This window comes from Osmerus mordax, chromosome 10, assembly GCF_038355195.1.
Source record: "Osmerus mordax isolate fOsmMor3 chromosome 10, fOsmMor3.pri, whole genome shotgun sequence".
Classification (NCBI taxonomy): Eukaryota; Metazoa; Chordata; class Actinopteri; order Osmeriformes; family Osmeridae; genus Osmerus; species Osmerus mordax.
In genome coordinates, this window is record NC_090059.1 from 17250417 (window position 1) to 17273294 (window position 22878).

General features: G+C 53.0%; 1 protein-coding gene across 1 annotated transcript; it reads left to right on the forward strand.

Moving 5' to 3' along the window:
- The first annotated feature begins 1324 nt into the window (after positions 1 to 1324).
- cep131 (centrosomal protein 131) lies at positions 1325 to 18192 on the forward strand. Its single transcript, XM_067245115.1, has 26 exons — positions 1325 to 1510; positions 1739 to 1833; positions 3996 to 4107; positions 4547 to 4701; positions 5263 to 5367; positions 5705 to 5878; positions 6012 to 6129; positions 6322 to 6438; positions 6836 to 7004; positions 7505 to 7590; positions 7883 to 8062; positions 8302 to 8535; positions 8830 to 8997; positions 9166 to 9291; positions 9714 to 9830; positions 10168 to 10197; positions 10670 to 10772; positions 11555 to 11756; positions 13393 to 13500; positions 13667 to 13784; positions 14339 to 14413; positions 15527 to 15669; positions 15933 to 16110; positions 17415 to 17611; positions 17843 to 17903; positions 18041 to 18192. Exons 1-26 carry the CDS (start codon positions 1325 to 1327, stop codon positions 18110 to 18112), a joined length of 3429 nt encoding a protein of 1142 aa, XP_067101216.1. The 3' UTR covers positions 18113 to 18192.
- The last annotated feature ends 4686 nt before the right edge of the window (positions 18193 to 22878 follow it).

Below are 22878 nucleotides of genomic sequence, written 5' to 3' on the forward strand. Positions count from 1 at the left end.
TCAAACTGACTTTAAATGGACCTTTTTGTGAGTGCATGAACGAAATCATTTTAGCTACTATTTTGCTAAATAGGTATTTTCTGTCATCACACACACCCCTTTTGCAAAGTCAACCAAACCTCAATTTATAGCCACGCCTCACTCCGCTACTGACACCTTCCCTCCACCTATCAAATAACATAGCTGTGCGAGTCCTTGTGTTTTTACAGCCAATCATAGACTTCAAGGGGAGGAGTTCTTCTGTTTGCTGGTTGCTAACGAGAAGATGTTGCGCGTTATTATTGACTGAACGGAATATTTACACCATGCAGTGAAAACCAAGGACAGTGGTCGAACTATCTTCTTTCCCTAGTTGATATTTTGGATGAGGAACATTGCGTCAGCGAAGGTTTATTGGCTAACACAGGGCTTGTATCGCTTCGTTGTGAACGTTTATTTTTCATTACATCATGATGGGGAGAAAGATGAGGGCTGTTTTACTGAGGTTTCAGTGTACCAGTTTTATACCGTATTTCTAACGCAGTTTTCCTGCGTGATGTAAGTCTTCACCTGCTGTGTTCTTGCTAGTTAGTCAGCTAGCTAACCTAACCTGTTCCTTTGGAGACATCACTAGTCCATCGCATTACGTTCAGATTTATTGTACGCTCGCCATCTCCGTCTCCGTCTTGGCAGATAGTCTTGAACTGGAGTTGGAGTTATCAGCAGAAATCGAAACAGGAGGACGGTAAGCTTGTATAGCGTCTTATTATTTTACATTTTTAGGTAGTCTAGCTAGCTAGCAAATTTGTCATAGTTTATTAGAGAATTGAATGTATCATTTGAAATTGAACACAATTGACAGATGTCGGGATCTTATGTTGCACCAAAAGGTGATAAATGACATATTTTGGACCAACTGCCTCTTGCAACGTTGTACAGTAACTAGTCTACCTACACAGTAGTTGCAGCAGATTCAGTTAATCGACGTATCTCTATCTCGGCCCCATAACAGATAGTTGGCCTACATTTTAGGGAGTCAAGCTCAAGTTAACAGCCTCGTCTAGCGGCATCATATTTGTGTAATCTAATATTGATAATGCGGCTTTAGTAAACGATGGTAAAAAAGTATCCGCATCTACTGCCAATAGAGCATAAGGTGTGACTCTTGCCGGTTGCCCTGGGAAACAAACAACAAAAGAAACGTATTTGCTATCAGGTCAAACCGTGGAGCTGCTCCTGATTTCAACTGAGGGAGGGAGAGAGACATAAATACAGAGAGAGATATACACATAAAGACAGAGAGAATGAGTAATGATATAACATGGATGTCACCTGGCAGGTCAGGATGCACACCACTCGTAGCCCCTCGTCCGTCCAGGTAGGCCCTGCAGGGGATGCCCTGGACCTTAGCCTGTCTGGCTCCCAGCTCTCTGTGACCCGCCGGCCCAGCAGCGCCTCTCCAGGCAAACACTTCACCCGCTCAGTCTCCGTGACGGTGGCCAGCGAGGGCCGGGGCAAACGCAACACACTGGTGAGCCAAAAAAAAAAAAAAAAGATTCCTGGTTGTTTTTCTGAAACGTGAGATCCTGCATGCTTTGTCATTCAGCTTATCTAATGCCCCTAACTAACTTTTCTCGTAAACCACCTGTAGTAACCGGCAGCATATGCCACAGTTGCCTCAGTTTATCGAATTCAAAAGACAATTAGAACCGAATACTATCTGGACATGCTATGATTTCCGCCTCTGTTTCATCCGTAGAGTGACGTTGGGTTTGGAAGCTCTCGTTCCATCAAGAATCTGAGGAGGTCTAACAGCACCACTCAGGTGAACCAGCAGACCAGCATCAGTCTCAGGTACAGGAAACAGCCTCTCTTCTGTCACTCTCTAGTTCTGGGAGTATCTCCTAACGTGCAGGCACATGTGTCTAGGACTAGGAGTCAGGTGGCTGAGCGGTAAATGTAAACACAGAAAGTCCTCGTGCTGGCCTCCCAGAACTCAAAACACGCCTGTCGTAACACGGAACGTCCTCAATCACACTTTCGATGTGGTTATCGTCTGGCGTTACGTGACTCCTTTTTAACTTCCCCCCCCGACATGTTGGTGCACAGACGGTGTGTTTACATTTACATTTAGTCATTTAGCAAACGCTCTTATCCAGAGCGACTTACAGTAAGTACAGGGACATTACCCCCGAGGCAAGTAGGGTGAAGTGCCTTGCCCAAGGACACAACGTCATTTTGCACAGCCGGGAATCGAACTGGCAACCTTCAGATTACTAGCCCGATTCCCTAACCGCTCAGCCACCTGACTCCCTCACTCCCTGTGTTTGGTATCCTCTGCATCTTAGACGCAGTCGAAGGCGCAGGAGGGCAGGACATGTCAGATATTCCCCATCATGCGTTAGCGCATGTCGGGTGGAGGGGGGGGGGGGGTTCTCTCTCCTCAGCATGCAACAGCTGGCCTCCATGACACTCCTCCACAGGGACAATGGGCATTGTGTCGGGGCGGCTGCTGCAGGAGAGGGGGGGGGGGAGGGAGAGAGAGACAGAGAGGAGGAGAGAAGGGGGAGAGGGAGAGAGAGACAGAGAGGAGGAGAGAGGGGGGAGAGGGAGAGAGAGACAGAGAGGAGGAGAGAGGGGGGAGAGGGAGAGAGAGACAGAGAGGAGGAGAGAGGGGGGAGAGGGTGAGAGAGACAGAGAGGGGGGAGAGGGAGAGAGAGACAGAGAGGAGGAGAGAGGGGGGAGAGGGGTCCTGGGGGGCCCTGCTTTGTCAGAGGTTAGAGAGGAAGGGCCCTGGGGGAGCCAGTGAAAGGAGAAGTGTGTGCACCACGGAGATTCTATTGTCCGGCAGCTGCCGTTCCCCCCCCCCTCCCCCTCCAGCCCCTGCTGCCCCGTCCACCACTGCCTCCTGGGATGCAGGAGTACAGGGGCTTAAATTAAGGACAATCTAATACCCCTCTCTGCCCCCGGCTCTCGTCGGTTCTTTCAGAGCTGTCATTGCCCTCCCACCCCCCTCTCCACCCCTCCCCTCCCACCCCCCACCCCTCCCCTCCCACCCCCCACTCCACCCCTACCACCCCACCCCACAACCATCAGTCACTGGTAAAGGGAAGCGTAGAGGAATGTGCAGTTGAATGACTGTTGTCGGATTGCTTTTCATTGGGCCAGCTGGCTATAACCCCCAGACCTCCCTTCACATGCACACGCACGCACACACCCACACGCACGCACACACACACCCACATGCACGCACACACACACGCACAGTCCCCATGCAGGCTCCATCACAGACCCAGGCCAGACTGTGGGTTTGTGGTGGTGTGCTGTGGGGGGGAGCTGGTGTTGGAGTGATGAATGACAGGTCGTCGGGATCAACATGCTTGTATGCGTCTGCACGGAACCATCCCAATGGAAGTCTGCTCTCCCTGTTGACAGAGGGTCCGCTGCATACGGAATTCCGTTACACGGGGGAAGGGGGTTGGAGGGCAAACCACATGCAGGCCTGTGCAGCTGTCATGACAAGCGTTTAATCACAAAAGCTTCTACTCAAGGCCACGCTTAAGGGCCCTTGCTTTGTGTCTGGGGTCTTTTTTAATTGTGTGTTGTAGCATTAAGCCCTTGTTGAAGGGGAGGGGGACATTGCGCCATATCTCAAATGATTGTTTTTGGCACTTTAATACACACAAATACACTGTTTAACCCATTAAAGAGTGAGTTCCAAATATTTCCGGTATAGTGAGTTCCAAATATTTCCGTTTAACATAACAATCCCAGAAACGGTAGCTAGCATGCTTAGTTAGCTGCTGGGCTAAGTTACCTAGAATTAAACTTGTAGCAATGCTGCTACCATGCTAATGTTCCTTGCTCGACTTCTAATTAGTACATTCTGAAGCCATACTAAAGTGTTTGTTGTGTAATTTTGGTCTATCGGAAAATATAACGCTCACATACTGTATATGTGACGCTACTCATTAATGTGAAATAAACACGCACACCTCTCTCTTTGTGTGTGCTAGTGAGGACCAGACGGAGGACTTTCTGGCCCTGTTTGACAGCAGCACAGACGGCCGCAGGAAGCTGGCCAGCCTCAGCAAGGCCTCACCAGACCGCACCACCTGGAACATCCTGGTAACACACACCGCACTAAACAACTTACAACTGTCATATAGTCCGGAGCTCGACAGTATCTGTCTGTTTGAGTCTAGTACGATAATTAAACTCCATCGCTTGAAGATGGTTTTTGTTTTCGCGAAGTTACATGGTAGGGAGTCAGGTGGCTGAGCGGTGAGGGAATCGGGCTAGTAATCCGAAGGTTGCCAGTTCGATTCCCGGTCATGCAAACTGACGTTGTGTCCTTGGGCAAGGCACTTCACCCTACTTGCCTCGGGGGAATGTCCCTGTACTTACTGTAAGTCGCTCTGGATAAGAGCGTCTGCTAAATGACTAAATGTAAATGTAAACATAGCAACAAAAAATCTCTGTAATTTGTTGTGATGATGTCTGAGTTTAGCATTGTTTTGTTGAGTCACAGTGGTGGTACCAATGTGTGTGTCATCGCCTCCACCAGGACGACCAGCCTCGAGCCTTCCCCCTCCCCTCCCCCCTCCCCTCCCCCCTCCCCTCCAGCTCCCGCAGCACCGGCAGCGTAGACTCTCCCACGGGCCTGAAGAAGCGGGAACCCGACCCTGCAGTGCTAGCTGCCAACTTCACAGCCAACAACAGGTGGGCATTGGGAGGCCTGTTCTGGTCTCCTGCCACACAGCTGGGAGGTGGGCTCACAGCCTCCAGCAGTTCCATCATCCACCCTGACCGAGAATCCACTCCCAAGGAACATTCTACACTTCTGCCTGCTGCTCCGGTTTCATTCCTGATGGTTGATACTCCCCTCAGGGTTAAACTCCATGAATTCCTGTCTTTTGGCAACTGGCTCCCCCCCCCCCCCCCCCTCTGAAATCTGTCATATGAAAAACACAGCACGTTCGGCTGTGATGCTTCTCTGGTGTCACTGAGGGCTGTCAAAACTGCCTCAGGCTCACAAAGCCATGAATAGGAGTCGCCATTTAGTTTGTGGGTTATTTTCAAACAGCAAATGACCCGCGTGATTGATTTATAATACAGTATCTTAAAAAATATATATATATATTTATGTTTTTTTGCCGTAGAAGTAGTGGGAATAGGGCTTCTAGACAGTCACTGTCGTGTCTGCATTTTGCAACCTCTTCAGGTTGTGTCTCCCAGCTTCCTCCCTGCGGACTGTGTTGACGTTTTGTCCGTTTCTTTCAGGAGCAACAAAGGAGCGGTTGGGAACTCTGTCACCACCATCTTACACAACAACTACTCAGACAAACCCCTCACCCCCAAGAGCTCCAACCAGAAGCCCTCCTTCAAGTACGCCTCAAAGATCTTTTTGAATCCTTTTCACCAACACCTCGTCAAAAGTGCTCACATGAGTGTCGAGAGACACTTTGGGACAGTTCTAGTCATGAGCCGGAGTTGATATATATGTAGGAGTCAGATGGCTGAGCAGTTAGGGAATCATGCTATTAATCCGGTTGCCGGTCCGATTCCCGGCCGTGCGAAATGACGTTGTGTCTTTGGGCAAGGCATTTCATCCTACTTGCCTCGGGGGAATGTCCCTGTACTTACTGTAAGTCGCTCTGGATAAGAGCGTCTGCTAAATGACAAAAAATGTAAATGAATGTAATTCTTCTTTCCGCTTGTTCAGCAACATCCTCAAAGCCACGGGAAACGACGAGGGTACCTTGGAGAACGGTTCCGTCACCAAGTCCCAGAAGAACTTCTCGTCCTCGTCGTCCACCTCCAACAACAACGCTGCGGCCCTGGGGGGCAGCCCTGTCACGCCCCGCAGGAGGGAGGTCACCGAAGAGGAGGCCGAGAGGTCAGAGTTCACTCAGCCTCTGCTTGGAGCCTGTGGGAATGCTCCTGGGGTGTACACGTGTATCTTGTGGATGGGTTTCTGCCCTGTGTGTGTGGGTTCTTACCGACGTGTTTGTGTGTGTGTGTGTTGTCAGGTTCATCCAGCAGGTGAACCAAGCTGCGGTCTCCATCCAGCGCTGGTACAGGCGCCATGCCAGGAGGCAGCATGCCAGCCAGGCTGCTCTTACACGTGTCCTCACCACCAAGAAAAAGGTGTCTGCCCCAACCCTCCCTCCCTGTATCTCTCTCTCTCTCTCTCTCTCTCTCTCTCTCTCTCTCTCTCTCTCTCTCTCTCTCTCTCTCTCTCTCTCTCTCTCTCTCTCTCTCTCTCTCTCTCTCTCTCTCTCTCTCTCTCTCTCTCTCTCTCTCTCGTATGAACCCTTCTGGTGTCTCTCTCCCCTGTAGGAGCGGGAACAGAGAGCAGAGGAAGAGCGATCCCCAGAGGTGCAGAAGAAGAAAGAGGAGGACAGGAAGAAGATCCGCGAGGAGAAGGCTCGCCTGGCACGCCTCGCAGCCATACAGGTCCAAATCAAATCATAATAACAGGCATGCTGCGTCAGATCAATATGTTATGAATCCTTCTGCGCCCCTCTGATTTTTACCATTGCTAAAGACATGACCCAAACGTCCCTAAATGCTACGGGTACTACTGAGTACGCAGAGACCAAAGTTCACGCGCTGTAGGGAGTCAGGTGGCTGAGCGGTTAGGGAATCGGGCTAGTAATCTGAAGGTTGCCAGTTCAATTCCGGGCCGTGTCAAATGACGTTGTGTCCTTGGGCAAGGCACTTCACCCTACTTGCCTCAGGGGGAATGTCCCTGTACTTACTGTAAGTCGCTCTGGATAAGAGCTAAATGTAAATGTAGACGCCCGTCCCAGGCTCTGCCTGTGTAACGCCGCCCCCTGCTGGTGTGTTTCAGGAGCTGCAGCAGAAGAGGGCCCAGCGTGCTGCAGAGGTGCAGCGCTCCGCCCAGGAGGAGCTGGACACACTGAGGCATGCTGGGAAGGCGGGCCGCAGGAGACCCCCCAGGAGCACCCCCAGCAACCTCAGCCCCACCTCCCCCGTCGACATCAAGGCCAAGAACACAGGTACGTTAGGGGGTCAGATGGCTGAGCGGTTAGGGAATCGGGCTATTAATCAGAAGGTTGCTGGTTCGATTCTCGTCCGTGAAAAATTAAGTTGTGTCCTTGGGTAAGGTACTTCACCCTACTTGCCTCAGGGGGAATGTCCCTGTACTTACTGTAAGTCGCTCTGGATAAGAGCGTCTGCTAAATGACTAAATGTAAATGTTAGCGTCCCCCTTGGGGGTCCCATGTTACATTTACTCTTATCCAGAGCGACTTACAGTAGGTACAGGGACATTCCCCCTGTGGCAAGTAGGGTGAAGTGCCTTGCCCAAGGACACAACGTCAGTTGGCATGACCGGGAATCGAACTGGCAACCTTCGGATTACTAGTCCGACTCCCTCACCGCTCAGCCACCTGACTCCCTATGTTGGGTGGCTCTGCTGCATCGCTGAGGAGGAGATGCATGTGGAGGCACTTTTCTTCTCGTCGTTTGATTTCTCGATGTTCCGTTTCCTCCTCAGACTCCAACCTGAACGCAGCGTCCGATCTGGATGACCTCACATCCTCCCCTGCTCCGTCCAATCGCAGAGGTTCTCAGTGCTCCCAGGTAACCGATGGGGGAAACCAGATTTCACTTCTGCCTATCTCCTTCTGTAAGGAGGAGGAGGAGGAGGGGAGGAGGAGGAGGAGGGGAAAAAAGTTTTGCGTTTTTTTCGAAACTTTTTATTTGAAATCATCTTTTTCAAAAAAGATTCTACCTTTTAGAAACCTTTTTTTTTTTACTTTTATCATCTGTTTCCATGTGTGTGTGTGTACCACTGAGAGGCACAGAACAATACAGTTGTGCAGTGACAATAAACGGTATCGATATTGATCGATATCGATGTTTTGCGTCCCAGGAGATCCTGCTGAGGTCTGTGAGTGTGGAGGACCAGCGACAGGGGGCGCCGTCGAGCAGAGCCCAGTCCAAGACCACCCTGAACGACCTGCTGGACACCCTGAAGCTGCTGGAGGAGGAGCCAGAGAGGCTGTCCGAGCCCAAGAGCTTCCTGAAGGACAAGTACTCCTGGATAGACGGGGTGAGACTGGCTGCCTGGCACACACACGCTTTCTAGAGCAGCCTCCCTCAGCCCTGCTCCTCAGGAACCCCCTGCCCGGCCTCCCTCAGCCCTGCTCCTCAGGAACCCCCTGCCCTGCATGTCCTACAGGTCTCCAGTCTCCCTGCTCCCACCTTTGCTCCAATCGAGCTGAGCCACTGAAACGCCTGGGCTACAGTGGTTAGCATGACGCTAAGCGTGTGTATGTGTGTGTCTCGCAGGATGGGGACTCCACCACCCTGACCACGGACAACCTGGAGCGGCACGGCCAGCTCATCCAGGCCCCGGTGCTGCCGGACGGGGGTGTGTTGCTGCCTGACGGGGGCTCCCTGCTGCCTGACGGGGGCTCCCTGCTGTCGGAGGCCAAGCTTCAGAGCATCATGAGCTTCCTGGATGAGATGGAGAAGTCAGAGCAGGAGAGGCCTCGCTCCATCACCTCAGGCTCCCACAGAGAGGTGAGCTGTGGGTGGGGGCGGGAGGGTGTGGGGGTATGTGTCATGGTGATAACATATATACTTATTATATCTAATGACATAAGCAATAGCAGCTTGGTCATTCCTATTCGATATACTACGGAGACAAAACCTTCTAGAATTTCCTCCGGTCTCGATAAAGTTCAAATGTTCAATACTTGACGAGTCTCTTCCTACCCACATGACCAGGCTCTCCTCTGACTAAGCGTTTGTTCATGAAGCACCTTAACGGTAGCATGGGGTTGAGGCGTGACGTGGTGCGTGTGCCCCCGGCAGGTGCTGCTGTCGGAGGAGGAGCAGGTGGGGGTAGAGCTGGCGGGGGTGGAGCTGGCGGGGGTGGAGCTGGCCTCGGCCACCGCTGCAGAGGTCACGAGCTCCATGATGAGACTGAAACTGGAGCTGGACGAGAAGAGACGCACAGTCAACATGCTGCAGACGGCTCTGGTGAGAACACACACACACACTACTACCACACACACATACGCACTACTACCCCCCCACACACTATTAACAGACATCAATTCATTTAATCTCCATCTTTCCATCTCTTCTCCCTCCTTCCTTCCCTCCATCTCTCCCTCTCCTCTCCTCCCTCCCTCCCTCCCCCCCCAGGCCCAGCAGAGGGAGCTGACAGTCAGACATGTGAAGGAGACAGAGAAGGAGCTCCACAGGAGCTTCCAGCAGCAGAAGGATCAGTACGAGGCCACCATCCAGAGACACCTGGCCTTCATCGACCAGGTACACACACACACACACACACAATCCAGAGACACCTGGCCTTCATCGACCAGGTACACACACACACACACACACAATCCAGAGACACCTGGCCTTCATCGACCAGGTACACACACACACACACACACACACAATCCAGAGACACCTGGCCTTCATCGACCAGGTACACACACACACACACAATCCAGAGACTCCTGGCCTTCATCGACCAGGTACACACACACACACACACAATCCAGAGACACCTGGCCTTCATTGACCAGGTGCACACACACACACACACACACACACAATCCAGAGACACCTGGCCTTCATCGACCAGGTGCACACACATCCACACACACACACACACTATTATTGAAACATGCCTAATCGAGGTGATGCCAAGTGTGATGATTTCCTCTCTCTCTCTCTCTCTCTAGTTGATAGATGATAAGAAGGCCCTGAGCGAGAGCTGTGAGGGTGTGGTGACAGAGCTCAAGCAAGTGGATCAGAAATACACCAAGAAGATCGCCCAGATGCAGGAGCAACACGAAATGGTACGAGCGGCCCTCCCTGCCTGCGGTGGCTCTGCCACACTCTGCCCACCAGGAGGCAAGCCTGGCTCTGTGTCCGGACCCTGCCTGGCTCTGTGTCCGGACCCTGCCTGGCTCTGTGTCCGGACCCTGCCTGGCTCTGTGTCCGGACCCTGCCTGGCTCTGTGTCCGGACCCTGCCTGGCTCTGTCCCGCTCGCCAGGGGGCGCTCCTCTCTAACAGCGTTATCTCCGCCACTCGTGTGACTGCATGTGCCATGCTTTCTGTGCTGCTAATGTTGCTTTTTAATCTCTCTCTCCCGTCTTACTCTGTCCTTCTATGTCTCGTCTTCCTGGCTCTAGGTGTGGCAAATTCTGGGTCCCTTGTGCGAGGTAACATTTTTTTTCCCCCCTAACCCCCCCCCCCCCCCCCTCCCATTCATTCTATTCATTCATGTCGTCTTCATCATCACTCCATCTGTCCCCTGTCCTCCGTTGGTCGTCCCTCTCCGGCCTGCGCGGGGACAGTGTGTGTGCATGTGAGTCCATGTCCGCTCGGGTTGTGTGTCGTGGAACGCAGCTCCTACCCAGCCTTGCTCTCCCCCCAGAACCCTAGCACCAAACACAGCCCTGCCCTGGGTGATGACACCAGCGACCCTCCTGACCCCTCTCATTAGGCTCCTCCTCCTCTGTCCTTCACGTCTCTGTTGGTCCTTCCCATCCCCAGGTCTCCTTTCCCCTCAGAGTCACCCCACTTCGCTTCTCCTGGCCTGGGTCACCCGGCGTGGGGGGGGGGGGGGGCACCTTTATTTGATCCTTAATCCCAGGCCCTGACCCCTGAACCCTCCTTCCCCCCCCCCTGCAGGAGATCAAGAAGCTGAAGGAGCTGATGAGTGCCACCGAGAAGGTCCGCCGGGAGAAGTGGATCGACGAGAAGACCAAGAAGATTAAAGAGATCACAGTCAAAGGTGGGCCGGAGCTGGGAACAGCACACAGGCCGCTCTGCATGCAGCCTGCAGCTGGGACACACAGGCCGCTCTGCATGCAGCCTGCAGCTGGGAACAGCACACAGGCCGCCCTGCATGCAGCCTGCAGCTGGGACACACAGGCCGCTCTGCATGCAGCCTGCAGCTGGGAACAGCACACAGGCCGCTCTGCATGCAGCCTGCAGCTGGGAACAGCACACAGGCCGCTCTGCATGCAGCCTGCAGCTGGGAACAGCACACAGGCCGCTCTGCATGCAGCCTGCAGCTGGGAACAGCACACAGGCCGCTCTGCATGCAGCCTGCAGCTGGGAACAGCACACAGGCTGCCCTGCATGCAGCCTGCAGCTGGGAACAGCACACAGGCCGCCCTGCATGCAGCCTGCAGCTGGGAACAGCACACAGGCCGCTCTGCATGCAGCCTGCAGCTGGGAACAGCACACAGGCCGCCCTGCATGCAGCCTGCAGCTGGGACACACAGGCCGCCCTGCATGCAGCCTGCAGCTGGGACACACAGGCCGCCCTGCATGCAGCCTGCAGCTGGGACACACAGGCCGCCCTGCATGCAGCCTGCAGCTGGGAACAGCACACAGGCCGCCCTGCATGCAGCCTGCAGCTGGGACACACAGGGCTTTGCAATTCTTCTGGCCATTTTACCCCTCAAAGATGGGTATACAGAAACATGGAGGGAGGGAGCGAGGGAGAGAGTTAAGGATAGAAGGAAGGAAGTGTCCTGGTGTTGACCGGGGCCTGGCGCTGTGTTGCAGGTCTGGAGCCAGAGATCCAGAAGCTGATCTCCAAGCACAAGCAGGAGCTGAAGAAGCTGCGAGTGCTGCACCAGGCGGAGCTTCTGCAGGCGGACGAGAGGGCGGCCCAGCGCTACGTCCAGCAGAGCGAGCTGCTCCGCACACAGCTGGAGAGAGACAGGGACGAGCTGGGCCAGAGAGAGAGGGAGCTGGCCAAGCAGAGGTGAATGTGGGGACTCTCTCACACACACACACACACACGTACACACACACACACACTTAGACACACACTCACACACGCACGCACACACACACACAAAGATGGGTCCTAAAGGATAAGACCACATGGAACTTAATTGGGGCAGTTGAAGACAAGAAAAAGCCAAGCATTGTGTCATAAGCTCTTTGTAACATTGTAAAACCGTGTTGGGAAAATATCATAAATTTTATGTCCATAAAGTCCATAAACTTTGTAATTAAAGGGGTCATACCAAATACACACACACACTCACACACACTCACACCAACACACACACTCACACCAACACACACACTGTGTGTGTGTGTGTGTGTGTGTGCGTCCTTGAGAACTGTAAGTCATATAACTTATGTTGTCAGTTAATTTAAGCCTGTTATTGTATTAGTCTATAGTTCTTGCAAATTTAAATTAAGTTAACTGGTGATTTTCGTTGTTTGTATTCTTCCCCTGCTAGCTAAATTGCACGTCTGTTGATTCGATAGCGCTTGCTGCTCTCGCTCACGTTTGTATTTTGGGTGCATTATTATGCTGAAGTAGTTTTAATAAATAGTGGATTTATTGTTATTATTTGCTACAGAATGCTTAGCCTATCAAGATCAAATGAAGCAGACAGTGTAAATGCTTTCGACTACCTTAATCGATAGGCTAGGCTACTGACCATTTACAATATGTTGTTACGTCAATTATTAATTGGCAGCATTTATGACATTTAGAACATTTGTTATGAGTGGATGGTGTCTTTAAGTAGCCTAACTTTATTGCTTTAGGGGAAATCGGAGAAAGCCAAGCATTGTGTCATAAGCTCTTTGTAACATTGTAAAACCATGTTGGGAAAACAGGTTTACATTCAAATCAAATCTCCTATCTTGAATAAGCTATTGGTCTCAGACTTTTATACCTAACCTTAGACACAGAAACGTGGCCCTGCTTACAGTCTATACAGGAACATAGTGCGTACATACTCTTCTGTCTAACAAACATGCAGACAGTTCATCTCCTTTTATTCTATCACTTCATCTCTCTCTGGCCCGCTCACCCTCTCTCTAAATGGAGACTGCACAGTAAACCTCCAGTTCCATCTTTACACTTCCCTGTTTGTGAATGTGTCAGTGTCAGTTTATGTTTAGTGTGTGTGTGTGTGTGGAAAGTCTCTGCTCTCCAGTAGCCTGGTATTTACCACACTGTTCTATTTCTGGGGCTGCTACAGTCATGCTCCTGCCCTGTGATAAGGGAGAGAGAGAAGAAGAGATATCCATTTTCAAAAGTGAGACAGGCAGAGAGACAGACAGACAGGCAGAGAGACAGACAGACAGGCAGAGAGACAGACAGGCAGAGAGACAGACAGGCAGAGAGACAGACAGGCAGAGAGACAGACAGGCAGAGAGGACCTCAATGTTGATTCAGATATGAACCTATTGTTCCGTGGGAAACATTAGCAATGTCCCTAAAAATGTCTTGTCAACTGAATTTGTTCGTGGAGCAGCACTGTTTTTATATTGTAGACCTCACTCTGGGATCAATATTTGATTTCCTGTTCAGACTAGCTGTCACTGACCTGTGTGTGTGTGTGTGTGCTGTGTGTGTGATGTGTGTGTGTCAGGTTTGAGAAGCAGTTACAAGAGGAGGAGATGTCCCTTCAGCAGCAGAGGCGGCGTCTTTACAAGGAGGTGGCTGAGGAGAAGGAGAGACTCGCCCAGCTGGCCGCCAGGTAAGGTCAAAGGTCACCCACACAGGAAGTAGCCTTGGACACACATGACCCGGCACCTCAACACGCCCTTAAGCCCCACGCCGGGCCCTCGTGCCTGCTCATCCCAAACACAGTCATCCCTTTGTGAAGCTGTGGTGTGTGGCTGCTGTGTGTCGCCGCCCTGCAGGCAGCGCGGGGAGCTGGAGGAGCTGCGGAGGCAGCTGGAGGACAACAGCTCGCTGGCAGGACGCGCACTGCGGGACGAGCTGGACAAGAGCAGGGAGGAGCAGGAGAGGAGGCACCAGGTGGGACCGCAGCCTCCACCATGAGCGAGCTGCAGCCTCCACCATGAGCGAGCTGCAGCCTCCACCATGAGCGAGCTGCAGCCTCCACCATGAGCGAGCTGCAGCCTCCACCATAAGGGAGCTGCAGCCTCCACCATGAGCGAGCTGCAGCCTCCACCATGAGGGAGCTGCAGCCTCCACCATGAGCGAGCTGCAGCCTCCACCATGAGGGAGCTGCAGCCTCCACCATGAGCGAGCTGCAGCCTCCACCATGAGCGAGCTGCAGCCTCCACCATGAGCGAGCTGCAGCCTCCACCATGAGGGAGCTGCAGCCTCCACCATGAGCGAGCTGCAGCCTCCACCATGAGGGAGCTGCAGCCTCCACCATGAGCGAGCTGCAGCCTCCACCATGAGCGAGCTGCAGCCTCCACCATGAGCGAGCTGCAGCCTCCACCATGAGGGAGCTGCAGCCTCCACCATGAGCGAGCTGCAGCCTCCACCATGAGCGAGCTGCAGGCTGACTGCAGAGCTACAGAGGGCAGGATGTAACTGTGTGTGTGTCTTGGGGCTTCTAGGTAGAGATGAAGGCATTGAGAGAACGTCTGGAGATTGAGAAGCAGACCTGGGAGGAGAACTACATGAAGAAGGAGGTGTGTGTGTGTGTGTGTGTGAGTGTCTGTGTTAACTGGGGTCTGGGGTCAGATGGCTGAGCGGTTAGGGAATCGGGCTAGTAATCAGAAGGTTCGACTCCCAGCCATGCCAAATGACGTTGTGTCCTTGGGCAAGGCACTTCACCCTACTTGCCTTGGGGGAATGTCCCTGTACTTACTGTAAGTCGCTCTGGATAAGAGCGTCTGCTAAATGACTAAAATGTAAATGTAATGTAAATATGTTAACTGTCTTGTTAGTTAGCGTATCCATGCCTCCTCCTCCCCATCACCAGTTAACCTCTAAGCAGGATGTGAGGTCCTATAACCTCCTCAGTACACGGCTCCTCCTCCTCATCACCAGTTAACCTCTAAGCAGGATGTGAGGTCCTGTAACCTCCACAGTACACGGCTCCTCCTCCTCATCACCAGTTAACCTCTAAGCAGGATGTGAGGTCCTGTAACCTCCTCAGTACACGGCTCCTCCTCCCCATCACCAGTTAACCTCTAAGCAGGATGTGAGGTCCTGTAACCTCCTCAGTACACGGCACCTGTGGTTCAGCTTAGTTTACTGACACAGATGGGCTCTTACTGGAAGGGTTTTCACTCTGTTAGTGATTCCCCTGCCCCTCCTCCTCCTCTCTCCCCCTGGAAACCGTATGACAACATCCACATCACTTCGGTGCCCTGCCCTGTTGTTGGGCTGGTGTGTGTATGGGTGTGGTTCACTGTGTCTGTGGTTTCTGTTTGCATTTACGTTTAGTCATTTAGCAGACGCTCTTATCCAGAGCGACTTACAGTAAGTACAGGGACATTCCCCCCGAGGCAAGTAGGGTGAAGTGCCTTGCCCAAGGACACAACGTAATTTTGCACGGCCGGCAATCAAACCAACAACCTTCGGATTACTAGCCCGGTTCCCTAACCGCTCAGCCACCTGACTCCACCTGACCTGCAGTTATGCATATTTTAATGTGTGAAGATACATGCCTGTGCTGTGGTCTGGCCTCACTGTGTGTGTGTGTGTGTGTGTGTGTGTGTGTGTGTGTGTGTGTGTGTGTGTGTGTGTGTGTGTGTGTGTGTGTGTGTGTGTGTGTGTGTGTGTGTGTGTCTCCACAGGAAGCGTGGCTGCTGAGTCGTGAGAGAGAGCTGAAGGAGGAAGTGCGGCGAGGGCGGGATAAAGAGATCGAGCTGGCCATTCAGAGACTGGAGGAGGAGACCAGCGGGGCCAAGGACGAGTGTGAAAGGGCTGCTGACAACAGGTGTGTGTGTGTGTGTGACTTCACCCACTCTCTCATAATCGTTGTGTATTTCATGCTCGTGGTACACAGAATGGAACCATGGTTTCTCACATTTGCAAGGCACCAGGTAGAAGCAAATTCATAGTTTTACATATGGTGCCCATAAAGCGTGCTCACGGTTGTGTGGATGTCTCTGCGTGTGTGTGTGTCTGTGTGTGTGTGTGTGTGTGTGTGTGTCTGCGTGTGTGTGTGTCTGTGTGTGTGTGTGTGTGTGTGTGTTTCAGGGTGAAGCGCGTGAGGGAGAAGTGCGAGGCGGAGCTGCGGGAGCTGGAGCGCTCCGAGCGGGCGGCGCTGGAGAAGCAGCAGGAGCTGAAGAAGAGGCAGGTGGAGGCGGAGACGGAGCTCATCCACCTGCAGGCCCTCCTCAGGCAGAGGGAGCAGGAGGTTGAGCACATCAGCCAGGTAACACCCTGCACCCCTCCCTCACCCCACACCCTGCACCCCTCCCTCACCCCACACCCTGCACCCCTCCCTCACCCCACACCCTGCACCCCTCCCTCACCCCACACCCTGCACCCCTCCCTCACCCTGCACCCCTCCCTCACCCCACACCCTCCACCCCTCCCTCACCCCACACCCTCCACCCCTCCCTCACCCCACACCCTGCACCCCTCCCTCACCCCACACCCTGCACCCCTCCCTCACCCCACACCCTGCACCCCTCCCTCACCCCACACCCTCCACCCCTCCCTCACCCCACACCCTGCACCCCTCCCTCACCCCACACCCTCCACCCCTCCCTCACCCCACACCCTGCACCCCTCCCTCACCCCACACCCTGCACCCCTCCCTCACCCCACACCCTGCACCCCTCCCTCACCCCACACCCTGCACCCCTCCCTCACCCCACACCCTGCACCCCTCCCTCACCCCACACCCTCCACCCCTCCCTCACCCCACACCCTGCACCCCTCCCTCACCCTGCACCCCTCCCTCACCCCACACCCTGCACCCCTCCCTCACCCCACACCCTGCACCCCTCCCTCACCCCACACCCTGCACCCCTCCCTCACCCCACACCCTGCACCCCTCCCTCACCCCACACCCTGCACCCCTCCCTCACCCCACACCCTGCACCCCTCCCACACCCCACACCCTGCACCCCTCCCTCACCCCACACCCTGCACCCCTCCCTCACCCCACACCCTGCACCCCTCCCTCACCCCACACCCTGCACCCCTCCCTCACCCCACACCCTGCACCCCTCCCTCACCCCACACCCTGCACCCCTCCCTCACCCCACACCCTGCACCCCTCCCTCACCCCACACCCTGCACCCCTCCCTCACCCCACACCCTGCACCCCTCCCTCACCCCACACCCTGCACCCCTCCCTCACCCCACACCCTGCACCCCTCCCTCACCCCACACCCTGCACCCCTCCCACACCCCACACCCTCCACCATCTCAGTTCACTCACTCAACCGAGAAGCAAGCAGTTCCCCAGCCAGGCTGCAAAGATCCGGTTACACAACACTCCTATAGGGTGAGCGCCAAGCACCGGACTGGGGTCCAGACATCAGAGATGTAATCATTGAAACCCCCTCGCCCCACCCCCCTTCCTCCTCCCCCTCTCTCCTCCCCTTCCTCCTCCTCCTCTCCTCCCCTTGCTCCTCCCCTTCCTCCTCCTCCTCTCTCCTCCCCTTCCTCCTCCTCCTCCTCCTCTCTCTTCCCCTTCCTCTCCCCCTCTCTTCTCCCCTGTGCCAGGCGAGAGACAAGCTGGCGGAGGAGCGGCGGAGCTTGGCGGAGGTGATCCGGGAGGAATTCGCGGAGCGCCTGGTGTCCACGGAGGAGGAGAACCGCCGGGTGAAGATGGAGGTGTCGGAGGTGCGAGCCCGCCTCCGCCTGGAGGTGGAGAGGGTGACCCGGGAGAAGGAGGAGGAGCTGGCGGAGGTCCACCACCGGTGAGGGGGGACCAGGGGGTGGCTCAGACCCAGCTGTTTACTGACCGGGATATATCACGGACACAGTGACAGCTGTGTAATCACTCGACTTCTGGGCTGAGAGAATCAGTTACTTTTACGGGCCCAAGCACCACATTTCTTGTCACACATATTAAGGCCCACGCCCATCTTTTCGAGAGTGGAAAGGCCAGCGTATGAACGCGTTTGTACTCCTCTTGCTTGCTTCGCCAGTGTGAAGTCGGCCATCTTGAAGAAGGAAGAGACTGTCAGCAGCCTCCGCAAGCAGCATGAGGTGACTGGCCTCTTCTATTCTCTGCTGGCCTCTTCTAGTCTCTCCTAGCCTCCAAGAGCTGCATGTGGGGCTGAGCCTCGTTTAAAAACGAGAAAGCCAAGCGATCGCCTGAACAAACCTCTCCTCTCTCCTGATAGGCTGCGCTGAAGAGGGCGGACCACCTGGAGGCCTTGTTGGAGCAGCAGAGGAAGCAGCTGCTGGAGAAATGAGCGGCTTTGGGGGCGGGACTTCCTCCTCTACCAATGAGTGGCTTTGGGGGCGGGACTTCCTCCTCTACCAATGAGCGGCTTTGGGGGCGGGACTTCCTCCTCTACCAGCCCTCGCCCCGGCATCTGCCGCTGTGCCGCTCGGGGAGACGTCTTTCCTCTGTTTGTTTTTGTTTCTTCTAGTAGGGAATGCAGGGGGGGGGGCAGACAGGGGGGAGGTGTGTTGGGCTACTTTGTCTGCAACACCGTGGACAGATATTCTACCCACTGCCAGGAGCAACACATGCAGCCCCTCGCTCCTCCTCCCCTCCACCCTACAAACCTGGCACAGGGAGGAACCCCTCCTCTTCAGCTCACGGACACTGACACCAGAGGAGAGCAGCTCCAGATGTTGCCCACGCCCTAATGGGCCTCTGCTGTTCGGCTGTTTTCACATGCCGGAAGCCAGGGCAGGGGGGCTGTGAGGGGTAGTTTCTCCTCACGATGCCCTCTCCCTCACACACACACACACACACACACCCCTGAAGATAGTCAGTCAGGAGTGGGAGAGTTGTCGCTGTGGTACGAAGCGGAGCCTCGCTGCTCTTTTGTGTGCCAGTTACAGATGTCTATTGTCTCGCTGTTCCCTCTGGGGCTCGTGCTAATTACAGAGGCTCTGTCTTGCTAGCTACACCCCACCCTCCACCCCCCTCCACCCCTCAGCTGCCCCCCCCACAAGCCCAGCAGAGCTCTGACAGATCTGCTAAACATTAACCAAGTTAACTACAGAGAGGCCAGTTTACCAACCTTGGTTTAGATGCCGTTGTAGAGAGAGTGAGCCAGTAAGTAGATAGAAGGAACAAGGAAAGGTGTTTGGAGAAATGGAAACGGGAGGTTTTTTTAATGGAATTTATAGGAGACTAATGGAAAGGATTTGAAGGTAAAGGAACATGGGAACCCTGTAGTTGGGCAGTGGGGGTTCAGAGAGCCCAGGCGGTGTGGGTTTCCGAGGGTTCGTTTGAACGTGGGACAGAGAGAAGTGAGAAGAGGAAGGAGGGATTGAGGAATGCGCATAGGAAGTGTTTAGGATTAGGAAAGTAGAGACTGGGACTTAGTGGGGTATGGGGGGGGGGGAACAAGGCATGCTGCTGGTGGTGGTTTCAGATAGCCAGATCTGGGTTAAAAGCCTTGTGGGCTTCACTATAGCCTGAGGGAACACTGTGAGCACAAACCACACGCAGCTCTGACAGAGCGGGCCTTGACAGGGCCTTTCAACTGGCAGGCCTGAAACCCCTCGACCCTCACCCTCAGGGGGTTCACAGCGACTTCTCTCTCTCCTCTCCAGACGCACCACTCAGCTCTCTCTCTCTCTCTCTCTCTCTCTCTCTCTCCTCTCCAGATGCCCCACTCAGCTCTCTCTCTCTCTCCTCTCCAGACGCACCACTCAGCTCTCTCTCTCTCTCTCTCTCTCTCTCTCTCTCTCTCCTCTCCAGATGCCCCACTCAGCTCTCTCTCTCTCTCCTCTCCAGACGCACCACTCAGCTCTCTCTCTCTCTCTCTCTCTCTCTCTCTCTCTCTCTCTCTCTCTCTCTCCTCTCCAGACGCACCACTCAGCTCTCTCTCTCTCTCTCTCTCTCTCTCTCTCTCTCTCTCTCCTCTCCAGATGCCCCACTCAGCTCTCTCTCTCTCTCCTCTCCAGACGCACCACTCAGCTCTCTCTCTCTTTCTCTCTCTCTCTCTCTCTCCTCTCCAGACGCACCACTCCGCTCTCTTTCTCTCTCTCTTTCTCGCTCTCTGTAACTGCTGGGTCATGTGTTTTTATTTTTTAATTTGTTTTCTAATGCCTGTTTTAACCTCTTAAAAGGGTTTTTTCTTTTTGGTGTGCCACAAAATCTAGAAACGGTATGTTTATTAGGTTCCTTTCAGACATCTTGATGAGGTTATGAGGGTGGAGCTGGGGTTGTCTCAGTCAAACTCCTGCCAGACTGTTCAGTAATGTCACAGAAAAGTTTTGTCATTCCTGTTGTCCTGCCCCAAGTCAGACCTTTTCTCTAAACTTTCTCTAAATGTTTTTTTTCTTTTTTCTAATTTATTAACCAGTCTCTCTGGTGTGCTCTCCGTTTAAGTGCTGGGCCAGAAGGAACGATCCCAGCACAAGTGTCTTTAACCGAAACACCAAGCCAATTCAATGATTAGTTGAACTGCTACTGTTTTAGTTTGGTTCCGCCATTTCAGGCTTGAGTACAGTAAATCATTTTTTTTCCTGATTTGATAAACCTATAGTCAGAATCCCGAAGTGAGGTTCTCTTCGAAGTGTAGTCTAGAGCCGGTTGTGGGTTTTGTTAAAGGAGTTAGCATTAGCATAGCTACTGTAGCTGTCTGTGTGCTCACCAATAGCAGTGCCTTGTGGTTAGACACCTCCTCATATTGAATGGAGGTATTCTACTCGACCCACCACAAATTTCAGTTGCCGGACTGACAAAATCCAGTCCCCCCCCCCTGGCTCTAAGCTAGTTCTAGAAAGGAAAGCGATATTTCCACAGCTTTTGGTGTCGTTCACGTGTTTCTGTGACTGTGGTTGTGAGGTCCTAGGAGCCTTAGTGTCGGGCCTGCTGTGTTGAGATGATGACATGACGAGGACATGGACTCCAGCCGTCCCTCAGACTGTTGGCACAGCATTCAGGGTCACACGCCTGTTGCCCAGGAGGTTGGTGGCAGCACGGTTGACATTTCTCGCACATGCCGGTCCCACGTACTCCTATGAGTCCAGGCTTTGTGTGTGTATTTGTATTTTACTGGGGTCAATCATCTCTTTCTGTCCCAGGATGGCCAAGATTTAACACACACACCACACAGCTTTGTTTTAATTTCATTATGTTTTGATGTCTTTGTTGAGTCGTTGAGTTTCATTGTTATTCATGGTCAGGGTTTGAACTGTGAAGAAATGTCGACTGATCCTGTCTACAGAGAATAAACAGAAACATATTATTTAGAAGAACCCTAACTTCTGTTTGTCCTTATTTATCATCAGGGTGAATTCCCTGACTTGTAAAACAACCAAAAGGTGTATATTGAAATGCTTTGCTCCTTTCTGCAAGGTTTCCTTTCGCAGAGGAAACCAAACCTTGAGGAGCACACTGCCTTTTGACTTATCTGTACACGGTGCCCCCACTTGACATCAAGGTTCCTGCTGTCTGGTCTGGGAAGAAGACAAGAGCAGAAAGAGAGAGAGAAGGGGTGGTAGGGAGAGAGAGAGGAAGAGAGAGAAGGGGTGGTAGGGAGAGAGAGAGGAAGGGGTGGTAGGGAGAGAGAGAGGAAGAGAGAGAAGGGGTGGTAGGGAGAGAGAGGAAGAGAGAGAAGGGGTGGTAGGGAGAGAGAGAGGAAGAGAGAGAAGGGGTGGTAGGGAGAAAGAGAGGAAGGGGTGGTAGGGAGAGAGAGAGAGGAAGAGAGAAGGGGTGGTAGGGAGAGAGAGAGGAAGAGAGAGAAGGGGTGGTAGGGAGAGAGGAAGAGAGAGAAGGGGTGGTAGGGAGAGAGAGAGCGGAAGAGAGAAGGGGTGGTAGGGAGAGAGAGAGGAAGAGAGAGAAGGGGTGGTAGGGAGAGAGAGAGGAAGGGGTGGTAGGGAGAGAGAGAGGAAGGGGTGGTAGGGAGAGAGAGGAAGGGGTGGTAGGGAGAGAGAGAGGAAGGGGTGGTAGGGAGAGAGAGAGGAAGAGAGAGGAAGGGGTGGTAGGAGAGAGAGAGGAAGAGAGAGAAGGGGTGGTAGGGAGAGAGAGAGGAAGAGAGTTGGATGGAGGGGGCCCTGGTTCCTGGCTGTGAGTGCTGATAACTTGTGGAGAGGATAAGCCTTGTGTCTCTGTTCTGTGTGATAATAAAGCAGCTGCTAGAGGGTCTGGAGAGAGAGACACCCTTTCCTAACCTTCAGAGGAACGTTCACACACTCACATGTTATGGCAAGCCCCCTCTGAGGGCTTTTGTGTGTGTGTTTAAAGATGGTGTGGGCGCCTTGTCCATCAGACTGTTTTCAGGTCTGTAATTTAGAGGCCCCTTGCCTTGTGTACCTTGTGATCTTAGCAGATGTTTTTTTTGCTCAGCGCTCATGTCTGACCTGGTAGCCTGTAAATGACTGTTTCTCAACCCTGGTGTTGGGGACTCGCTGTCCTGTATGTTCTGGATGTCTCCCTCTTCAAACACACCTGAATTCAATTGAATGTGTTTTTATTTTATTTATTAGTTTATTTGACAGGGACAATGCAGTTAAACATAGCTACAGAGCAAAGTTTGCAGCTGATGTGATGCACATAGAGTTTCTAGCAAGAGCTAATTTTCAACTCCCATCCCTGGATGAGCCTTTCTACAATAGCACATAATAAAAACAATATACAATTTTAAAAATACAGAATAAAAAAATACACATTCAGAACACACGCATTCTAGGAACTAATTCGAAGGGTACACAATGCAATTGTACTAATTTAAAACTCATTCATGCTCAGACATTTACATGGGTACAGTTTTGGTTTGTTTCCAGCCATGCCTTAAGCCTAAAGGCGAACATTTTCAACTCAGAAATTATCTTAATCTCTGTGGGCAGTGAGTTCCACAGTTTACAAGCCCTGTAAGAAAAGGCTGATGTACCAAAAGATGTCCTGCGCTGTGGGATTTTACAATTTTGGTTTAGGGAGCCCCTTGTCACTCTACCGCTATTTAGTCCCTGAATAAATGTACTCAGGGGTTCAGGAGCCAACTTATTGGTACACTTAAATAACAATTTGAGAAAACATATTGTCATCAAG